Source organism: Rattus norvegicus, chromosome 4, assembly GCF_036323735.1.
Source record: "Rattus norvegicus strain BN/NHsdMcwi chromosome 4, GRCr8, whole genome shotgun sequence".
NCBI classification, from domain to species: Eukaryota; Metazoa; Chordata; class Mammalia; order Rodentia; family Muridae; genus Rattus; species Rattus norvegicus.
The window spans coordinates 11,431,767-11,451,319 of NC_086022.1; the positions used below are offsets into that span (position 1 = coordinate 11,431,767).

At 50.7% G+C, this 19,553-nt stretch overlaps 1 protein-coding gene across 2 annotated transcripts in view; it reads left to right on the forward strand.

The window, feature by feature from the left end:
• Positions 1 to 9,375: 9,375 nt before the first annotated feature.
• Positions 9,376 to 19,553, forward strand: part of Smarcd3 (SWI/SNF related, matrix associated, actin dependent regulator of chromatin, subfamily d, member 3) — a 31,640-nt gene continuing 21,462 nt past the window's right edge. Inside the window, exons 1-2 of one of the 2 annotated variants that reach the window (XM_063285692.1) lie at positions 9,376 to 9,469; positions 11,118 to 11,258. In XM_063285692.1, coding sequence (XP_063141762.1) covers positions 11,220 to 11,258 — 39 coding nt within the window. In that variant the 5' untranslated portion in view covers positions 9,376 to 9,469; positions 11,118 to 11,219. The remainder of the gene's footprint in view (positions 9,470 to 11,117; positions 11,259 to 19,553) is intronic. The other variant, NM_001011966.1, reaches the window with a different exon arrangement.

Here is a 19,553-nt window from a genome sequence, read left to right on the forward strand (position 1 = left end):
CCAGCACCTACATCAGATGCTCACCGCCACTTGTAACTCCAGCTCCAGGGAATCTGACACCTTCCTCTGGCCCGGCAGACACAGCAAGTTTCTCCTAACACCAAACCCAGTGTGCCGAGAAATCGCTGCTAGCCCTTCCCTAACCCAAATAACCATTCCTCCCAAAACAAAACAAAACCAAAAGCCGGGCGGTGGTGGTGCACGCTTTTAATCCTAATGCTTGGGAGGCAGAGACAGGAGGATCTCTATAAAGTCAAGGTGCAGTCTGGTCCATGGAGCTACACATGCACACACACAGACACACACAAAGTCTTCCCTCCCAAGCCCAACGTGCTGGCACATGCTGTGGCAAATCTTGGTGATTTTGAGGTCAGATTGGTCTACACAGCAAGTTCCAGGCCAGTGCAAGTTACAGACCCTGTCTAGAAAAATAAAAAGAAAGAAGAAGGAAAGTGTCTCCTCCCTTCTTTGCTTTATTATATACCTTTTGTCTTTGGAATTGTGTGTGCACATGAGTGTACAGGTATGGGGGACAGTGAAAGTGTTAGGTGACCCCCATTACTCTCCACCTATTCCTTTGAGGCAAGGTCTCTCCCTAAATCTGGGGCTCTCATTTCTCCTCCAGACAGGAAGTCAGCAAGCCCCAGATATCCTTCTGCTGTCACTGGGGAGCTGAGGTTACAGGCACATACAGGATGCCCAATTTGTCCCATGAGTGCTGGAATCCTAACTCAAGGTACTTACGATTGTACAGAAAGCACGCTTAACCGTAGAGCCCATACAACTCACTGTAGTTTTATATAGGCTTTCCTGTAGCCCGGGGCGGCTTTGCCTTTGAACTCACTGTAGCCCAGAATAACCTCGAACCTCTAATTCTCCCACCTTCACCTCCTGAGTCCTAGACTCGCAGGTGTGTAGCTTGTACAGTGCAGGGGGTCAGACACAGGGCTTCATGCTGGTAGACAAGTACTCTCCCAGCTAAGCCACACCCCCAAGTCCCTTGGCTCGTTTTTTTACTGGATGTTTTTATTTTGAAATAATTGTGGATTCACATGCAACTATAAGAGAGAACATAAGCAATGTAGTGCGTCTTTACCCATTGTCCCCCAATGGTAACCCCTTGCAAAACTTGGGCGGTAACATATCTCAGCCACGTTGTTGATCACATGCTCAAGTTTCTTCTCCACGGCTACTGTAATGGCCGTGAGCTAGGTAACTGGAGTCAAGGTGTAGACAGGCTGTGCTTCTTGTAGAAGCTCAAGGGCAGAAGCTGTCCTTTACCTCTTGCTGCTTCAGGGCTGGCCCATCTGAGTGTGTGTGTGTGTGTGTGTGTGTGTGTGTGTGTGTGTGTGTGAGTGTGTGTGTGTGAGTGCGTGTGTGTGTGTGCATGTGAGTACCTGTGTGTTGAAGCTATTGTGTGATGTTTCTCAGGCAACTTCCACCTATTGTTCAAAACAAGGTCCAGGCCAGCAAGCTTCCCAGGATCCACTTGTCCCTGCCTCCCACCTCACCGTCGCTGGGATTACAAGTGTGTGCGTGTGTGCCACTGCACTTGATCTTCATATGGATTCTGGGAGTCCGACTCAGATCCCCAGACTTGTGAGGCAAGCACTTTATCAGCCGCGTCGGCTCCATCAGTTCCTCCACCCTATGCTCCCTATACGGACTCTTAGGACATTTGGGGCTCACCCAGGTAAGCCAGTATCTTCTTCTCTCCAGAGTTCGGCTTAGTAACAAGTCAGAGGCCTTTCCAAAATAGGTGGCCTAGGTGCTGGGCCTTGGGATGTGGGCCAGGCCTCAGGAGCCGGCATCAGCCTAGCTCAGCTGTGTAGACAGGCCTTTTCTTTTCCCGGATTCCATCCGCCCTCCTTCCATGCCACCCTGTCTTAACTCCTGGCAGCCACTAACCTGTTCCCTGTCGCTATAATTTTGCTATCTCAAAAATGATATATAAATGGAATCAAAATGGAATCATGCAATGTGTGAGTCTTCCTTTTACTTACTTGGCTTTTTTTTTTTCTCACACTTTTCAATAACTCCAAAGATTGAAACCAGCTCTCGGTTGTCCTGAGGTTCCCCTGCGAAGCTATGTGTAGCATGAGAACATTCCCTTTTAGCTGGATAATAGTCCCCACTTGGGTCCTCTCCAGCTTGGAGCTGTCCTGGAGAGAACTGCTGCAGACATATTCATGGGCAGGTTTGGGGCTGACTGTGAGATTTCATTTCTGGGATGGACACTCAGGACTGCACGCACCGGGTTAAAGTTCTTAGTCACAAGAAGACTGCCAAACTCTCTGCTGACCCATGTCTACTACATCCCTGGCTGGAGGTCGCAGTGGCTCGGTCTCTCCACATCCAACCAGCTTCTGTGGTGTCCCAGAGGTGAGGCATAGCTGCTCTGCCCGGTGTGCTAAGGCTGTGCTCACCGCCTGACCTTACAGGGTCTGCTACCCTGGTGTGGAAGTGACTGTGACTGTCTTGTTGGTTTTTCTTTTTGTTTCTGCTTCTGTTTCTTTTCTTTCTTTTGTTTGTTTGTTTTTGTTCTTTGAGACAGGAGTTTCTCTGGAAAGGTCTGGCTGTCTTGAAACTCACTCTGTAGACCAAGTTGGCCTCAAACACACAGAGACCATCCTGCCTCTGCCTCCCTAGTGCTGTTCCTCCTCTGTGTTCCTTCTCTGTGTGGATAGCCCTCCCCCCTTCCCTTCCCTCTCCTCCTCCCCCTCCAGCTCCCCTGAATTCTGAGTTCAGAGTTCTTTATGTATACTAAGTAGCTCCTGTCTGATATGATATATGTTTCCCTTTTTCTCCTATGCTGTAACAAACTTTCTATTTAATGAAAATCAATCTATTGCTTACCCAATCATCAGGTCTGAGGGGTCTTCACTGAGCCCTGGTCTCAAAGGTGCAGTTGATAGAATGGCTGTGTCTAAAAGTCTCATACTTTTCTCTTTTGCACTAGATTGTGACCCGCTGAATCCACATTTTACAGAGCCTAGAGGGGTTCTGACTTTGGGTGTGTGCTCATTCTGACTTTCCTCTTTTTTTAAAAGGATTTATTATATATGAGTACACTATCGCTGTCTTCAGACACACCAGAAGAGGGCACCAGATCTCATTACAGATGGTTGTGAGCCACCATGTAGTTGCTGAGATTTGAACTCAGGACCTCTGGAAGAGCAGTCAGTACTCTTAACCACTGAACCATCTCTCCTGCCCCCCTGGCGTTCCTCTATTGATAACTTTAAGATCCTTATTGAGTTTGGGTGGGCATATTTGCTAGTCTGTCCCCGGGCTCTTTGCTCTGTTTCTTTCATCTGTGTCCACCTCTCTGCCAAGCACATAGTGTTCTGAAGGTGATGCTTGAGCAGTAGCCATTGGCCTGGGTTAGCATGAGTCCGCCAACGGTATTCTTTTCATTTTTACTTATTGTATGTGGGAGGGCAGCTGATGAGATGGCTCAGACATTAAAGTGTAGACTCACAACCAAATGTGTGTGTCTGTGCATGCACATGACACGGGTATGTGCCAAGGGCATATTTGGAGGTCAGAGGACACCATTTTGGAGTTGGTTCCCTTCTTCCTCCTCTGCATAGACCCCAGGAATTGAATTCAGTCACCAGCTTGCCAGCTAAGCACTTTACCCACTGAGCTTTCTCACTGGTGCTTGCTACTTTATTCTTTTATTTCAATTGTATCTGTTTCTTTGCCTCCCCTTTTTCTTACGATTTATTTATTTTTATTTTATGTATATGGATGCTTTACCTGAATGCATGTCTGCCCACCATACATGTGCCCAATGCTCATGGGAATCAGAAGAGGGCAATCCTGGAGCAGGAGTTACATATGGTTAGGAGCCACCACATAGGGATGGGAATTGAACCTGGGTCCTCTTGAAGAGCAGTGAGTGCTGTTAACTGCTGAGCCGTTTCTCCTTTTCCTTCATCTTTCATTTCAGAGTACTTTTCTCTATTTCCACAAAAAATACTCACTGGAATTTTGACAGAGGCGGATAGAAGAATCAAGGATTCCCAAACCATCCTTTGCTACATAAATGATTTGGGGGCTAGCATGGGCTACACAAGACCCTGCCTTTTAAAAGTCCGTGTATCAGTGTCAGACTGGGGACAATCACCATGTTCCCTATACCGAGTCTCCCAAAGCGCCGAGCTCTGCCACTCCACGATGGAGGGTTTTCTTTGCTTCCTTTCTTAGTTCTGTAGAGCTGTCGACGGGCAAGTCCTACAAGTGTCCCTACAAACCTGCCCCGTGTCCCTACAAACCTGCCCTGTGCAGAGCACTTCATCATCCTGAGCAACTAAAGGTAGAATTGCATTTCAGTTCTGGGATCCAGCTGGTCTTCCTGGGTATGGAAGTGAGTTTTTCAGGCTTTTACATCCTGGGCCTTGATACTTTCTCCTTAGGTCCTTCTGCAGACCTACGGGGCTTTCCTGTTCCACAGTATCACTGCAGATGAGGACACTTCTCTCCTTCCCCGCCCTTGTCTTTGTCCCCTTTCCAGCCTCCTTATACTGCTCCACTGCTGGCAATGCTCAGACTGAGGTACTAAACTAGTCAGTCATGCCTTTTGGAGAAAGAGCTCAGTTTGGCGTCAGTTCATGGGTTTGGCAGCTGCCCTTAGGTTGCACTTTGGGGGGGTGGTTTTGTTTGTTTGTTTGTTTGTTTTGAGACAGGGTTTCTGTGTGTAGCCCTGGTTGTCCTGGAGCTCACTCTCTATATAACAGGCCTTCCTTGGACTCACAGAAGTCAGCCTGCCTCTGCCTCCCAAGTGCTGGGATTAAAGGCGTGCGCACCAACCCCACTCATCCAGGTTTCTCTGCGTTCTTACAGTGAATGGATGCTGCAGTTTGTTGACTCCGAGTCCTGCATTGGCCGATGAAATCTGTTTCTCCTTGAGTTCATTAATGTGATGGATGAAATTGACTGATTTTCAAAATCATCTTTTCTTTCTATTCTTTGACAATCTCATACAAGTCCACAGCATATGTTCATCTATCCATCTCCCACACTGTTGAACATTCTGTCTAAGCCAGGGATGCTCCTCCCCACAGTTACCTGGCAACAGCCAGCTGTGCCTGACTCTCCCTCTTTCTCCTGCTCTCACTCTTACCCTCTTGCCCCTTTGTCCCTTCTCTCCTCATTCCCCTCCCCACTTCCCATCACGTGCTCATGGCCGGCCCCTACTCCTCTCCTCTTCTTGTCTCTCCTCCCTCTCCCTTGACTCGTCCTTACATTAAACCTCTCCATGTGGGACCATGTTGGCCTGGTGTGTTTTGTCTGGACCGAGCCGAGATTTCAACACACACCCCTTTCCATATCACTAGTGTGCTCTCTCTCTCTCTCTCTCTCTCTCTCTCTCTCTCTCTCTCTCTCGTTCATTTACTGCCCAGAAGACAGTACTTCCCAGCCTCATCCCCTGGCTTCTGCACCCTTTCCACCCATCTTCTGTTATGTCACGAACCTAGGCTAGTGGCGGCATAGTGGTCACCTATGCTCTCCCACTCTTTGACCAGCTATGAATTTCTCCACTGATTGCTGCCCATTGCAGAGGAAAGGTTCTCTGACTGAGGTTGACAGCAGGACTAATGCAGGGCATAAACACAAATGCTCTGGGGACTCCTTGACCAATAATTCATAGCGGTGTGTCCCATGCCTGACACTGAGATTTTCATTTAATAGCTTATGTCTTCTGGTGGAAGCCATGTCCATCCATGTAGGGTACCTGTGTTCAAGCCACTCACTGGTGTGTGTGTGTGTGTGTGTGTGTGTGTGTGTGTGTGTGTGTGTGTGTTGCTGTTACTCTTGGCTACTAGAAATAAATGGTAAGACCCTATTTCTGAGGATGTTATAAATCCTCCCTGCTGGCTACTGGCTTCCATAATGTATGTAATGTGTATATATATATATTTTGAGACAGGTTTGGTTTTTTGTTAGTTTTGCTTGTTTGTTTGTTTGTTTTTGCATATCCCTGGCCATACTGGAAAGACCAGGTTGACTTCAAACTCAGAGATCCATCTGCCTCTGCCTCCTGAGTGCTGGGATTAAAGGGATACACCACCACGCCTTTTTTACTATATTTTAAAATTAGCTACAAAGTAGTGGGTTTCCAAAAGGGTCTTAATACATCTGGAGTCTTGGTTAACTTAACCCCACCCTCTGAACTGACCTCTGAGTGCTTAACCAGTCTCACATGGCTACGGTGGATGTCACATCCACCTCTTACCCATCTGTCTCATTTGATAAGTTCCAAGTGGGCAGAAACACTTTGGTCTGTTTTGTTCACAGTGTGCTTCATTGCCTGACTCCAAACAACGATTGTACTGATAAGGACACCACACGTTTATGGAATGAACAGAAGAGAGGCGGAGGGACTTCCCAGATGATGGCAAGGAGTCATTGTGATGGGATCAGGCCAGAGGCCACCGGAGAGCCTGGGGAGTCTGGATGCCTTCAGGCAGATTTTCATGGCCAGGACTTTTAAACTGCCATGATGGTACAGGGAACGTAAGCATACAAACAGAGGTAGATTATTTCAGGCTTAAATAAATAAACAAATAGCAAAGCTGACACTTGCATCCTGACGTGAAAGAGCCCAGGAGTTGCCTGTGTCATAGCATTCAACTGACTATGGAAAGTGAGAGATGAGCAGTTGCCAGGGGCTTGGGAGTGGAAGAGAGGGATGAATACGTGGACTGGCATGGGAGGGGGGGGCTTCAGGCAAGTGAAGCTATTCTGCAGGACACCACAGAGGTGGGTGCATATCATTACACAATTGTCAAAGCTTGTGGGACAGCTAGTGAGAACTGGAGGGATTGCCCCACTGGAAGAGCGTGAGACCCTGGGTTTGATCCCTAGTATGGCAAACAAAAAAAAACAAAACCAAACAAACAAACAACAAAACGGTTCTGGTGAAATATGCCCAAGATCCCAGCACTCAAGAGACAGAGGCAGGGGAATTAGGAGGTCAAGGTTATCTTCTGTTGCATAGCAAGTCTGAGTCTATCCTAGGCTACATAGGACCCTGTTTTAGAAGGAAAGAAAAGAAGGAAGGAAGGAAGGGAACAGTGCCATTGCTCAGAAGGTAAAGGTCCCTGCTACTTAGTCTGATGACTTAAGGTCAAGCCCTTCTATGTTGTAGAAGAAGAGAAATTGATTCACAGATTTTTTTTTGATGACCTCTACATACATAGCATGGCATGAAGACGCGCACACACACACACACACACACACACACACGCACACGCACACGCACACACACATGCACACAGACACACAATCACACACACATGCACACAGACACAGACAAACACAGACACAGACACACACATGCACGAACACAGGGACAAACTGTGGTCTGCTTTTCTCATCTTTCTGGAGGAGTGCTTTGCATGTGCACAGACTGTATGTGACACACATAAACACACAAGTCATATGTGTGCTTGCACACACAGCACGTGCTTGCGCATGCCCACACTCACAGATGTTGGTATTCTTTACACACCGTCCTGTACCTGTCGCTTCTCCCCCCCTTGACTTGTAGCTGAGATCCTTCTAGATCAATATATATCTTCTTATTGATATGTCCTTAAGTGACTTGTCTTCCAAGCACCTGTCACTCAGCTGACATCCGATCTATTTTGGGCTGATGAAAATCAAATTGTTTCCAAATTCTTGCTATAAATGCAGCATTTTGAGATTTTGAGGTCCAGTTTCACCCCGATTGTACCCCAGTCCAACACCAGCCTGTTCCCCCTTAGCTACCTCACCCAGCACAGGCATCTTGGGCATGGTGCTGGCCCCGATTCCGTTACTTTGTGTTGGATGTGGTCAGGAAGCCCAGGCTGCCATGCCTCCTGGTACACTACAGAGTCCCTGTCCAGAGTGGCAGAGAGACAGAGTCATAGTCAGGACCGTAAGCGCTGTGGCACTCTCACTGACTTTTTTGGCATTGTTCCGTGCTGACTGACTGAGAAGTACCAGAATTTCTTTCCATCACCACCAGACTGACTGAGGGAGGCGCTTGTGTGCCTTCCCTACCAGCTCTAAGGAGGACAGAAGAGGGGTGCCACAGCCTGCAGGCAAGGGGTGCCTGTGCTATGATTGCAGGCAGAGGCAGGAGGATCAAGTTCAAGAGCATACGCAACTTCATAGCAAGAATGAGGCCAGGCTGGACTGCGTGACATCCAGTCTTAAAAGAGAGGGGTGGGGGTGGGGGGAGAGAGATGGCTCAGCAGTTAAGTCATGCACTACTCTTACAGAAGACCCGAGTTTAGTTCTCAGGACCCTTGTTAATTCCAGCTACAGGGGATCCAACATCTTTCTCCCTTTGCAGGCAGCTGAACACATGAACATACCCACACATATACTCATAATTTCAAATAAACGCAATCTTTTTAAAAATTATATATTTTTATTAATTCTAGTTTTTCATAAAGCTTTCATTTTCATAAGACAATAAAAGGGTGGGAAAAGAAAGGGTGGGAAAGGTCTGTCCATGCCTGTGAGACCCCTGGATCCCAGGGTCAGCACAACCAGGCAGGGCTCAGGGTTTAGACTCCAAAGTGTCCATCATGTGAGCAGCAGAGTGGCCAGGTCTCTGTGACAGGAAAACCTAAGGAAGCAGTGCAAGGCCTTGACTCAGCCTCTTCCTCTGCAACCTGCTGTCTGCCATGTCCTGGGGGGCACTGCTCCCAGGCATCCAGCAGGCTCTCTCTGTCTGTGGTCTCTGGTTCCTCCTCACCGGCTTCTTCCTGCACATGCTGACCCTTGCTCAGTTCTTTGAACTCATTTGCTCTGCAGGTCAGAGGTCTATCCTTCAGAGTGTCATATAATCAATCTGCTAGTTGGGATCTGGTTTTTGGAGGTGGGACTCTGGGAAGACCAAGTGACCAAAGCCAGATTTGGCTGACCCTATATTCTGAAAAACTTTCTTGATGTTTGTGACCGACTAGCCAAGTTATACCAGAGATCTTGATTGGGTCTTGAGCATATCAAAGCCTTCCTCCCATAGTGTGCATGGGAGCACTACCTTAGGGAGGGCATTTCCTTGGTAGGTAAATCTGCAGCACATATGAGGCTCCTGCTGTGTGTATACACGCCCATAGTGTGGAGCAGTGAGAATGCACACAGAGTGCTTGCAACGATTTGTGGAAGATGGGGGCGCAGGTGCATTTTCAAAGATACCTGTGCATAGGCTTGAGGTTCATCACGGGTGGGTCTGGGTCTGGCAAGGGCTCAGAGCTGAAGAGCTCACCCACTGATGGATAGGGCAATGCTTCTTGCTCCGATCCCTAAGTCGTTATTAAGTGCCTAGCTCTTTGCAGACGCTCCCTGCGCCTCCCCCCCCCCCCCCCCCCCGCTCCAGGCTGCAGCGGCGCAGGCGCCAAGCCTAGCCGAGCTCGGAGCGGAGGGCGGGCAGCCGCTCTCCGGGGCCGGGGTCCCAAGGGAGCAGGTGAGCGACCCGCACTGCGTGGCCCCCACGGCCCTAGGCGAACACGCCGCCCAGCCGCGCTGCGCCAGCGCCCCCGCCTTCCCTACTGGCAGTGCTGCCTCGCCTCTGCTGGCTACCCCTACTCCCTCTGCCTGGCATCCCTTCTCTTCCCTGCCTGGCATCCCTCCTTCTGCTCCCTGGCATCCCTCCTCCCCTTGCCTGGCATCCCTCCTCCTCCTGCTGGCATTCCTTTTCCTCTTTCTGCCTGGCATTCCTCTTCCTGCTGCCTGGCATCCTTCCTCCTCTACCTGGCATCCCTCCTCCCTCTACCTGGCATCCCTCCTCCCTCTGCCTGGCATCCTTGATCATCCCTCTGCCTGGCATCCTTGATCCTTCCTCTGCCTGGCACCCTTCCCTTTACCTGACATCCCTCCTCCCTTCACCTGTCCTCCCTCCTCCCCTTGACTGGCATCTTTCCTCTACCTGGCATTTCCCTGCTTTCCCTTGCTTGGCATCTTCTCTTTACCTGGTCTGTCCCCTCCTCCCTGTCCTTCCTCTTTCTTGCTGACATCTTTCCTCTCTCTCCGTGCTCCCCACCCTCCTGATTCTCTCCATTCCCTCTGCCTGGCATCCTCCCTGACCTGGTACCTCTTTCTCCAGCCCTGATACCTCATCCCTACCTAGAACCCTCTCTTCCCACCCCTACTTGGAACCATCCTGCACTTCCCTCCACCTGTACCCCCTCCCCCTCCTTGTCTGGCACCCTGCTGCCTGGCACCTTCCCTTCCCTGTCTGGCACCACCCTCCTCCCCACTGCCTGGCACCTCCCTCTCGCCTAGCACTTTGCCCACCTGCTCCTCCTGGCAGCCTTCTCCCACTTGCCCTATCTGGCAGCCTCTCACTCCTCCCCTACCTGGCACCTTCCTGCCTGCCCATTGCCTGGCTCCTTCCCAGACTCCACTTGCTACCTTCCTTCCTCGACAGCCCTCTCCCATTCAAGTCATCCCTCTGTTCTCCCTGACTGCACACCCCACAACCCAACCTCGGATTGAGGTCTTCTCCCTACTCATCCCCCTTGGCTCTCTTCTCACAATGCCCCACATCCCACCCTGGCATCCTCAGCTGGGTCCCACTCCATCTTCCCCTGGGATGCTCTGCGTGTTCCTGGACTGCTCTCAAACCTGCCCTGCCCCACCTGTGGTCCTATATCCCCTGGCCCCGAGTCTGAGGCTTCTCTACTCTTCCCAGGAGGGAATGGCCGCTGGATGGGGAGGAGAAGGGGAGGGGTGAACCCAGATGGCAGTAAATACAGAAGAGCCTGGAGCCATTGTTGACTGGGGCTGCCTTACTTCTAGGTATAGTCCTGGCCAGAAGGTCTCTCCTAACTTCAAAGTCTGTTCACACCCCTATGACCTGCCTTCCTCTGTTCTCTGTGCCGGCCATGTCCATGTGCACCAGGCACATGCTGTGCACACCTGAGTTTCACTGGCTTCAGGTGCATTGCTCTGGCCCAAGGGCCTGCCCGCTTCCGCACAATCTCCCATATTCTTCCTCAGACCTCCTGTGGGCTGTCAAAGGAAGCCTGGAACACAGCCTCCCCACAGGCCCTTGAGGGCCTACCCTGGGGCTTGGGATCCAGGCCACTCCTCCCACAGCCCTCTCCTTTCAGATCCTCCTCAGCATGGCCCTTGGTGCTACAGGAGTGGCAGGCTCTGGGCCCCGGCACCAAGTGGGCACTGGATGACTCCTCACTTGCAGGACCCCACCATCTATGAGTCCAGGTGTTCAGCACCCACCCACCGTGGTACAGGTAGGTGCTTTCTTCCCCACCAGCCCTGGAGCAGGAGCTTTGACCGAAGCCTGCCAGCTCTAGGCCCTGACCATGCATTGCGCCCCACCCCCAACTAACTGCCCACTGGTCCCCGAGTGTCCACAGTGTCTCTCCGCATCCTTTCCAACATGGGGCACTCTCTGGAGCCGGATGACATCTGCCACTTAGCACCTCTTCTAAGTGTCTCCACATCTCCCTAGGAGTCCCTAGGTCCCGCTTCTCAAAGCCACTTCAGTCTAGGAGCAAGTTAATCTGAAACCAAGTTCATAGGAAAAGGGTCCATGGATTTGACTTCTTCTGAACCCCCACTACCCACAGACCCTTGGATGCGTGTCATCTCGCCACTCACAGGGTCACTTCCCGGGGACCCCAGTGCTTCCCCTCACCCAGTGATCCCCATCACCTGGAAGGAATCTGCTGCTCCTTGACATCTTTGTTCAGCCACATGTAGACAGGCTGAGCAAACATCTCAACATCTCAAAGCCCCTCAGAGGCCTCAGACAAGGGATTGTTCACGACAGAGAGGGTGGTGGCAGCCATCCTCTGCCGCAGTGAAGGCTTCAAGTTTGGATGTACTCTCCAGGAAACGAGGAGGGTGGATTTGGGGAGTCTCACACCAGTTTCCTCATCCAGAAGGACAAACCTGGGCTGAGGAAAGGAAGGTCATTTTTCACCAACCTTGCTGGATATGGGAAAGGGCTGAAAGAGGTTCCACAGGCTGTGTGACCTCTAAGGAGGGGGCATCAGGAAACCCTGAGTGGATGCAGCCTGAAAGTGGGCTTCCAAGCCAGGGCTTCAGAAGTCCTGATGCTGTGGGCTATGTGTAGGCAGCGAGGCCTCTTTCAGCCTCTACTTCCTCAGCGTGGGACGAGAAGCCGCCCCAGTCCAGTCCCATATACTCTTCCCCACCCCACCCCCACCCCCAACACACACACAACTAGGCCCAGCTCAGGACAAAATGGTGTAGGGTTTAGCCAGCTGAGTAAGCCCAGCTTGGCTCGGCGTGTTTACAGCCACGTGGTGACTGTGAGCAAGTCACCTGGTACCCATAACCTTGAAACAAGCCTGGGTGCTGGCATGCTCACACCCACACTGGGAGTCTTGGTAAGTCAGGACTCCCACTTCCTTTCCTCACAGCAGCACCTAAGGTGACAAGGGGACCTTGTCCTGAGTCTGTGGGGTCTGTCGTAGTGAAGATTCCCAAAGCAAACGGGCGAGCAGGTGGATCCAGCAGGCTTGTCCTGGAGGGGACTCGTCATAAGGTTCTAGTTAGAGGAGGCGGCACTGAAGGTGAGGGATGGTGTGGTCTTTAGCAGGTGCACAGAAGCTGCCCATCCCGTGATAAGTTTCATTAAACACAGCTCATTTAGGGGGTGTACTGGGTTAAGCCCCTGGGGCTCTCAGTAGCCACAGGTGGGTACCCGAAGAACATTATCTCACTGTAAGGCTGGGTGGCGGGGGCAAGGGGGAGAAAACCTGAGAGGGCTGGGGTTTAGGGCACTGATAACTGGTCCCAGTGTGGCCCTGGGTCACTAGATGGCTCCTGGGAGCCATCAGGACACTTGCCGGTATCTGCCAGAGATGGGGTGGCAAACTATGGGGCACGTTTAGTATTTGGTTTGAGAATCACATGAACATGAAGTGAACCCTCAGGCTTTTGCTGGCCGGGCACACGTTCAGGCATTTGGGTGCTCACAGGCCCCTCTGTGGTTTGATGGTAGGCTGTTCAGTGTGGCTGGGTGTGCAGGCACTGCAGGCTGCTGGCCCCAAGGACTCAGTGTGCCCTTGGGAGCGTTAGTGAGCTTCAAGCGGCAAAAGCAATGAGTCGCAGGTGTCACTGGGAGGTGTCTTTGCTTCTGGGAGGAAACCCTGAACAGATACAGCTTGAAGGCAGTCTTCAAAGACAGGGCTTTGAAGTGAAGGACCCTGGGTTTGGTAAGATTCTAAGCCTCTGGAATAGACACGGACCAACCTGAGGCCCCTGTGTGCCTGCTGCTGGTGGACGCTTAGCCAAGAGACCATCTTCTAAGACCGTGGCTCTTGTCCCCAGTCCTTTGATGGTGAGGGGTGTGAGAAACTCACAAGAGACTTGGTGGGAGCGCTGCTGTTTCCTTAAGCCATGCAACCATTTGGGTATAACACACTCCGCTCCTTTCTCTCCCAGCTGTGAAACCAGTTTCCTTGTGACCTGAGCTTACTTCTAGGCAATTGGAGAATTTGCCTCCTAAGCATGGCTCCACACATGCCTTTACTGGAATTTACAAACTTGGATGGTCTCCCATTTGAACCGTTTCTCCAGACTAAAGAACATTCTGGGGCCTGGAGGGAGGAACAGTGTGCTCCCAGGGAGAGTAAAGGAGTAGGGAGAAGGTGCCGCAGGCAGGCGGGCGGGCGGGCGGGCGGGCGGGCGGACTTTCATTCTACCATGTTCCAGAAAGGGCTTGGCGGCCTTGCAAAGTCAATGATGCAGGGAAAACTGGGACTGAGGGTAGATGGGGAAGGGAAATGTGTTGTAGCCCAGGGTGAGGCTAGTACGAGCATAAACCTTGTGGTTCTGTGACTCCTGCGTCCGGACTCCCCCTTCCTTAAGCTAAAACCCAACAGGAGTTTAAGATCAAACTCCAGGTATTCTAGCCTGCCTCTCGTGGGTTATATAAAGAATATAGTGTGATATATAGCTCTGTAAGCAGCGTACTTAGCCTAAGATAAAATTTAGAGTCCCTCAGAGCTGGAGAAATGGCTCAGAGGTTCTGAAGGGCACTTGTTGATCTTTTTCTGAAGACTCCATGTGGGGTTGTGACTCCAGCTCCAAGAGACTTACTGCCTTCTTCTGACCTCCACCGCACCAGGCATACGTGTTGTACATGTACATATACACAGGCAGGCAAAACAAACAAACAAACAAAAAACCAACCCCCCTTAAAAAAAACCTTGTACACATCAAAATCAAATCTATTTTTTGAAAAATTTCTTTATTTGTTTTTTATGAATACACTGTAGCTGTCTCCAGACATACCAGAAGAGGGCATCGGATCCCATTACAAATGGTTGTGAGCGGGGTTGGGGATTTAGCTCAGTGGTAGAGTGCTTGCCTAGGAAGCGCAAGGCCCTGGGTTCGGTTCCCAGCTCCGAAAAAAAGAACAAAAAACAAAAAAAAAACAAAAAAACAAAAAAACAAATGGTTGTGAGCCACCATGTGGTTGCTGGGATTTGAACTCAGGAGAGCAGTCAGTGCTCTTAACCACTGAGCCATACCTCCAGCCCCCAAATCGATTATTATTAAAATTTAGAGAAACTAGTAGAAGGGATTGCTTTTTTCAAGAAATAATCGTAATGTTGATATTTGTGACTGTGTGTCTGACACACACAGAAGTCGGCCTCCTGCAGCTCCCTGGTCAGGATGGCTCTCCACAGTCAGACTCATCCTTGTTCAAGTATTGCTACAGAGAGTTTCCTGGCCACTGACTTTGGCCTGGACCTCAGGGAGCAGAAAACCTCAGGTCACAGAGCATAGACCTTTTCTGCTCCCAACCTTCCCACACAGCTCTCCTATACATCTGGTCTTCTTTGAGGAGACCAGCTCTGCCTTTCTGCAGAGGCTCCCCTGGGGGCTGGACGGACTTGTAGAAGATGGTGAGTGCTCCCTCCTGAGCTGGGCATGGTGATATACACCTTGACCCCATACTGAGGCAGAGGATTGTCTTAAGTTCAAGGCTAGCATGGACTACTTAGTCAGTTAAAGTTCTCCAAATGCAAGTGTCTTGTTTGCAAAATTGGACACAAAGCCTTTCTTTCGCAAGGATTCGGTGCATGTGAATGCAGAAGACGCTACACAAAGCTAAGCTGGGAACAATGCTGTAACCGAGTGGGTTAGAATAACTATTCAGCCCTGTCCTCTGCAGGTGTCATCTGTAAGCCCTGGAGGACCAGCTCCCTTGGTTCCAGGTCACAGCCCCTGTTCAAAGTGTCCACATTGCATCACTGGTCAGCTTGGCGTCTACCCTTTCCTGTACCCTGAACTCCTGCAAGGCTTGATTCTTAGTTTAGTCCATCTTTATAGCCAACACATCCCAGTCTATTGGATCTGCATATCGGAGGGGACGTCTTTCTTGCTTTCATAAAGCTTTACTATGTCTTGTTTGTGGTCTTATGACTCTTAAGCATACTACAGACGAGCACTCTGGCTCTCAGTCCCATCCCAGCTTCCACATAGTTTTCCTTCTAACCTGTCCCAGAACATCACTGTGGTTTTTTGGTCCTCTCTTGCTTCAGTTTCCTCTCTTTACAACTGCCCTATTAGGCTTCTTAATTCAGAGGAAAATACTTAGACACCTTTTTTGAGCAAGGGTTTCTCGTAGCCTAGGCTGGTCTCGACTTGATGTGCATCTGAGGATAGCCTTGAACTTATGCCAGCGTCCACCTCCCAAATGCTGGCATCACAGTTGTGTTTTATGTAGTTCTGGGGTTTGAACCCAAAACCTTGGGCTTGTTTAAAAGTGGCCCCTTTGGTGGCCAGTGGCCCAGCTTTTGTGATACCCCAGCACCTGCCTGCTTCTGAGGCAGCACTCAGGCCTGGGAGCAATGCACCCAAGTACCACAGGAAACAGAGCTCAGCAGGTGGGTGGACAACAGCAGCCAATGTTGCTGGACTTTCTTGATTGTTTTAAAAAATGTTTCTGGTTCACTGAGCCTCAGAACACCATGGTGTCAATGTGGCTAGAATTGCCAGCACTTTTAAGACATCACACCAAGACTGAGAAAGCTAAGTAATTTTCCCAGTGGCCAGGGCAAGAGTCCCAACTGGGGTGTCTCTGAAACATCCGGCCTTCAGAGCCATGCTGTGCCCGGGTCCTCAAGAAGAAAAATAGCCACCCTTTGTATAGCCCCTCTCCACCCCAGTCTTTCCTCGTTTACACCCAGAATTGAGCTCACGGTCAAAAGTCATTAGCCATCTCACTCAAAGCCCTCACCACTGTCTTACAGCCATGGCTGGGCCCTAGGGGCATGTTGGCGGCAACCTCTAAAATAAGGAATGGGAGGGGAGAAGGAGCCTTGAGAGTGTGCCCCTTGAGAGGAAGTAGTCTCTCTGAAAGGGACAGCCTTTCCTCAGCTCCCTCTGGTTACTTTCATATGGACTCCTTGACTTTAGTCACCAGGTCTCTACATTTCTAAGAGATTCTAGAAATCCAACCTTCCCTATGAAATCACCCAAATTTTAGAGGTGGCAACAAATTAAAGTTTTTCTTACATGGAGTGGGGGCTGAAGAGATGGCTCAGCAGGTAAGAGGTATTGCTGCCCCGTCATGATGACTGTAGTCCAGACCCCGGTCCTCATATAACAAGTCAGGCATCCCTTGAATGCTTGCCTGCAACCCGAGCTCGGAGGGTGGGTCACCGGGACTTGCTAGCTTCCAGCCTCCCCCCAAAAAATGGAGTTCCAGGTTCAGAGCCAGAAAGGAGTAGTAGAAGAGGGTGCTGGCTGCCCTCTCTGATCCCTGTGCGACCTGCACAATATGCCCATACAATCACACAGGCACGCACATGTGTGTATACATACACACACATATACGAAAGATATAAAAAAAAAAAAAAGACATGGCTTGGCCAGAGGAACACTGAACCCTGGTTTGCCCCGCTACCTGTCTTCTCTTCTCCTCCTCAGCACAGACCCTGATCAGCGGTTAAACTTCATCCAGTAGTGTGCTTTTACGTGGAGATAGTTGAAGGAAGCATGTCTCAATGTAGTTAAGATGTGGTACATAGGGGGGCTGGGTGAAGGTGGTGCTGTGCTGGTGGCTATGTGACCTCTGTCCCTAGGCAGGGAAGTGGGGCAGTGAGCCCACTCTCTGCCCTTTGCTGGTTACACTGGTATAAGTCCCACTAGAGCTGAGACAGGACTCTAGCATATACTGGCTGGATGTTACCATTATCAAATATGTTTGCTAAGGATTAAGATGGGCTGGGCATGGTGGCACAAACCTGTAATTCTGTGGTGGCATGTAGAGCTCTGTTAGTGCAAGGCTAACTCGTCTTTATAGTATAGGGCTAGTGTAGTACAGCTAGGACTGTACAGGGAAACCCTGTCAATAAGGAAAAAAGAAAGAGGAAGAGTTCAAGGTTAGCCTGGACTACAAAAGAAGAGAGAGAATACTGGGAGAATCCCGTGTATATATTTAAAAAGTATATGTGTGAGAACACATTCTGTTGGGCATAGAGACATCTGTAGAGAGATTTTCTTCGACTTCTATCTCTTCTCAACATTGAGTGTAAAGACTTAGATGAGCAACAGTTTGAATGAGGACTGATGGCCACATTCCCCAGCCGTCTGAATGCCACACAGCTGGAGATGGTAGCTGTGTTTGGTACTGGAATCCAGAGGCTCCCAGCCAGTCGAGTAATCAGCTAATTCTCCTAAGACACATGTTGGCAGGGATTACCAAAGTACCCATTTCCGAGTCCGAGCGACTGCTTTGCAGCATGCGGTGTGTTTAAGCACAGTACGAGGAGAAAGGGTGAGGTTTCAAGGCTTTCGAGGATAGTGGCTGTGTGAGTACCACTCGTGTGTGAAAAGCTCCTGTGTGTGTGGGAGGGGGCGGGGGCTGTGGCCCGAAGGCCATGTCCCCACACCATCTCATTGCTCCTGCGTTGTCCATGCTGACCCAGGCAAGGAGGCCGCACATCTGTTTTCAAGAGGAAGCAGCTGAGCCCTGTGACCTGGCACTTTTGTGGAATACTCAGATTCAGCCTGTGTGCTGAGGTGTCTCCACGGGATGCGTTACTGGAACACACATGTCTGAGGGGTCACATCCAAAGCTTTCCAGAGAGCAGACACCATGCTCACAAACAGACTGGCAGTGGATCTCAGGAGCCCGCCCGCCCACCACAAGACACTATGAGGGAACCCCAGCTGCTGGGCCCGCACCAGCTTGAGTGGAAGACACAGGGCCAGGCTGAGTCTCCCTGTGTCTCCTCAACCCCTGTGCACGTTGCTGTGAATGGTTTCCCCTTCCTGTAGCACTCTAGTCATAGTGGACCACAGCCTCCCCCGTGACCCCACGGTTACTCCACAGAGTCTTTCTAAGTTCACACTCTGCTGTACTGGAGATGTCCAGAATTAGGGGTTCACCATTCAAGCCACACAAGAGAGGGGACTTAGATAGCTGCCTTCAATGATAGGATGTGCCTTTGGTCAGAAAGAAGATCTTGAAGTGGCCAGTACCTCGGGTGACTGGGGTTCAGACCTTTGGGAACCAAGGCCTTGAGGGACAAGTGGACACGCTGCTATTACGGAGATGCTGGGGGATGAGATCCTGGCTGTCTGCCCGGCTCCAGGCCTCCTCATGTGGGAACGCAGAACCTTGTGTAGTCACTGGCATTCAGTGCTGTTCCCTCCAATGAGGCTCTAACTCAGCTGCTGCAGCCAGCCATACCGCCACCTCCAGCTCCGTTCTCGTCAGCACTCGCTCACAGCATCTCTTTGTCGTGTGTGTGCGTGTGTGTGTGGTGTGTGGTGTGTGTAGTGTGTGGTGTGTGTGTGTGGTGTGCGTGTGTGTGTGGTGTGTGGTGTGTGTGTGTGTGTGTGTGGTGTGTGTGTGTGTGTGCGTGTGTGTGTGGTGTGTGTGGGGTGTGTGTGTGTGTGTGTGTGTGTGTGTGTGGGGTGTGTGTGTGTGTGTGGTGTGTGTGTGTGTGTGTGGTGTGTGTGGGGGGTGTGTGTGTGTGTGGTGTGTGTGTGGGGGGGGGGTGTGTGTGTGTGTGTGGTGTGTGTGTGTGTGTGTGGTGTGTATGTGTGTGGTGTGTGTGTGTGGTGTGTGTGTGTGTGTGTGTGTGTGTGTGTGTGTGTGTGTGTGTGTATGTTGAGGGGGTTGGCTCATTGAGGGCCCCTTAGGGGATGACTGCTTCTTTGTGTCCTAGGAACCCGCATTATTTCCAGCCCAGGCTGGAGGCTTCCTGGAGACTCTATTGCAGACCGCTCACCCTCACATGCCTTGGGCTACTACACTCTACTTTGTGGCCAGAACCATTCTGGGGACACTGCTGCAAGCAGGAGCTGATAGCAGCTCCTCTCCGTGCCTGTCTTTGGGAGCTTGACTTGCAGCCCACAGAGCTGATCACGCATGCGCAAAGGCCCCGCGGCGACAGGAACTCAAAGAGTTTGTGAGCTGGTCAAGGGATTTGGATTCTGTTAGTATGATGGAAGCCACCGTCAGTTCTTAAAAAGGATACACTGTGTCCCTAGTCACATCATTTAAAGTACTGACCTGGCCACGGCGCAAG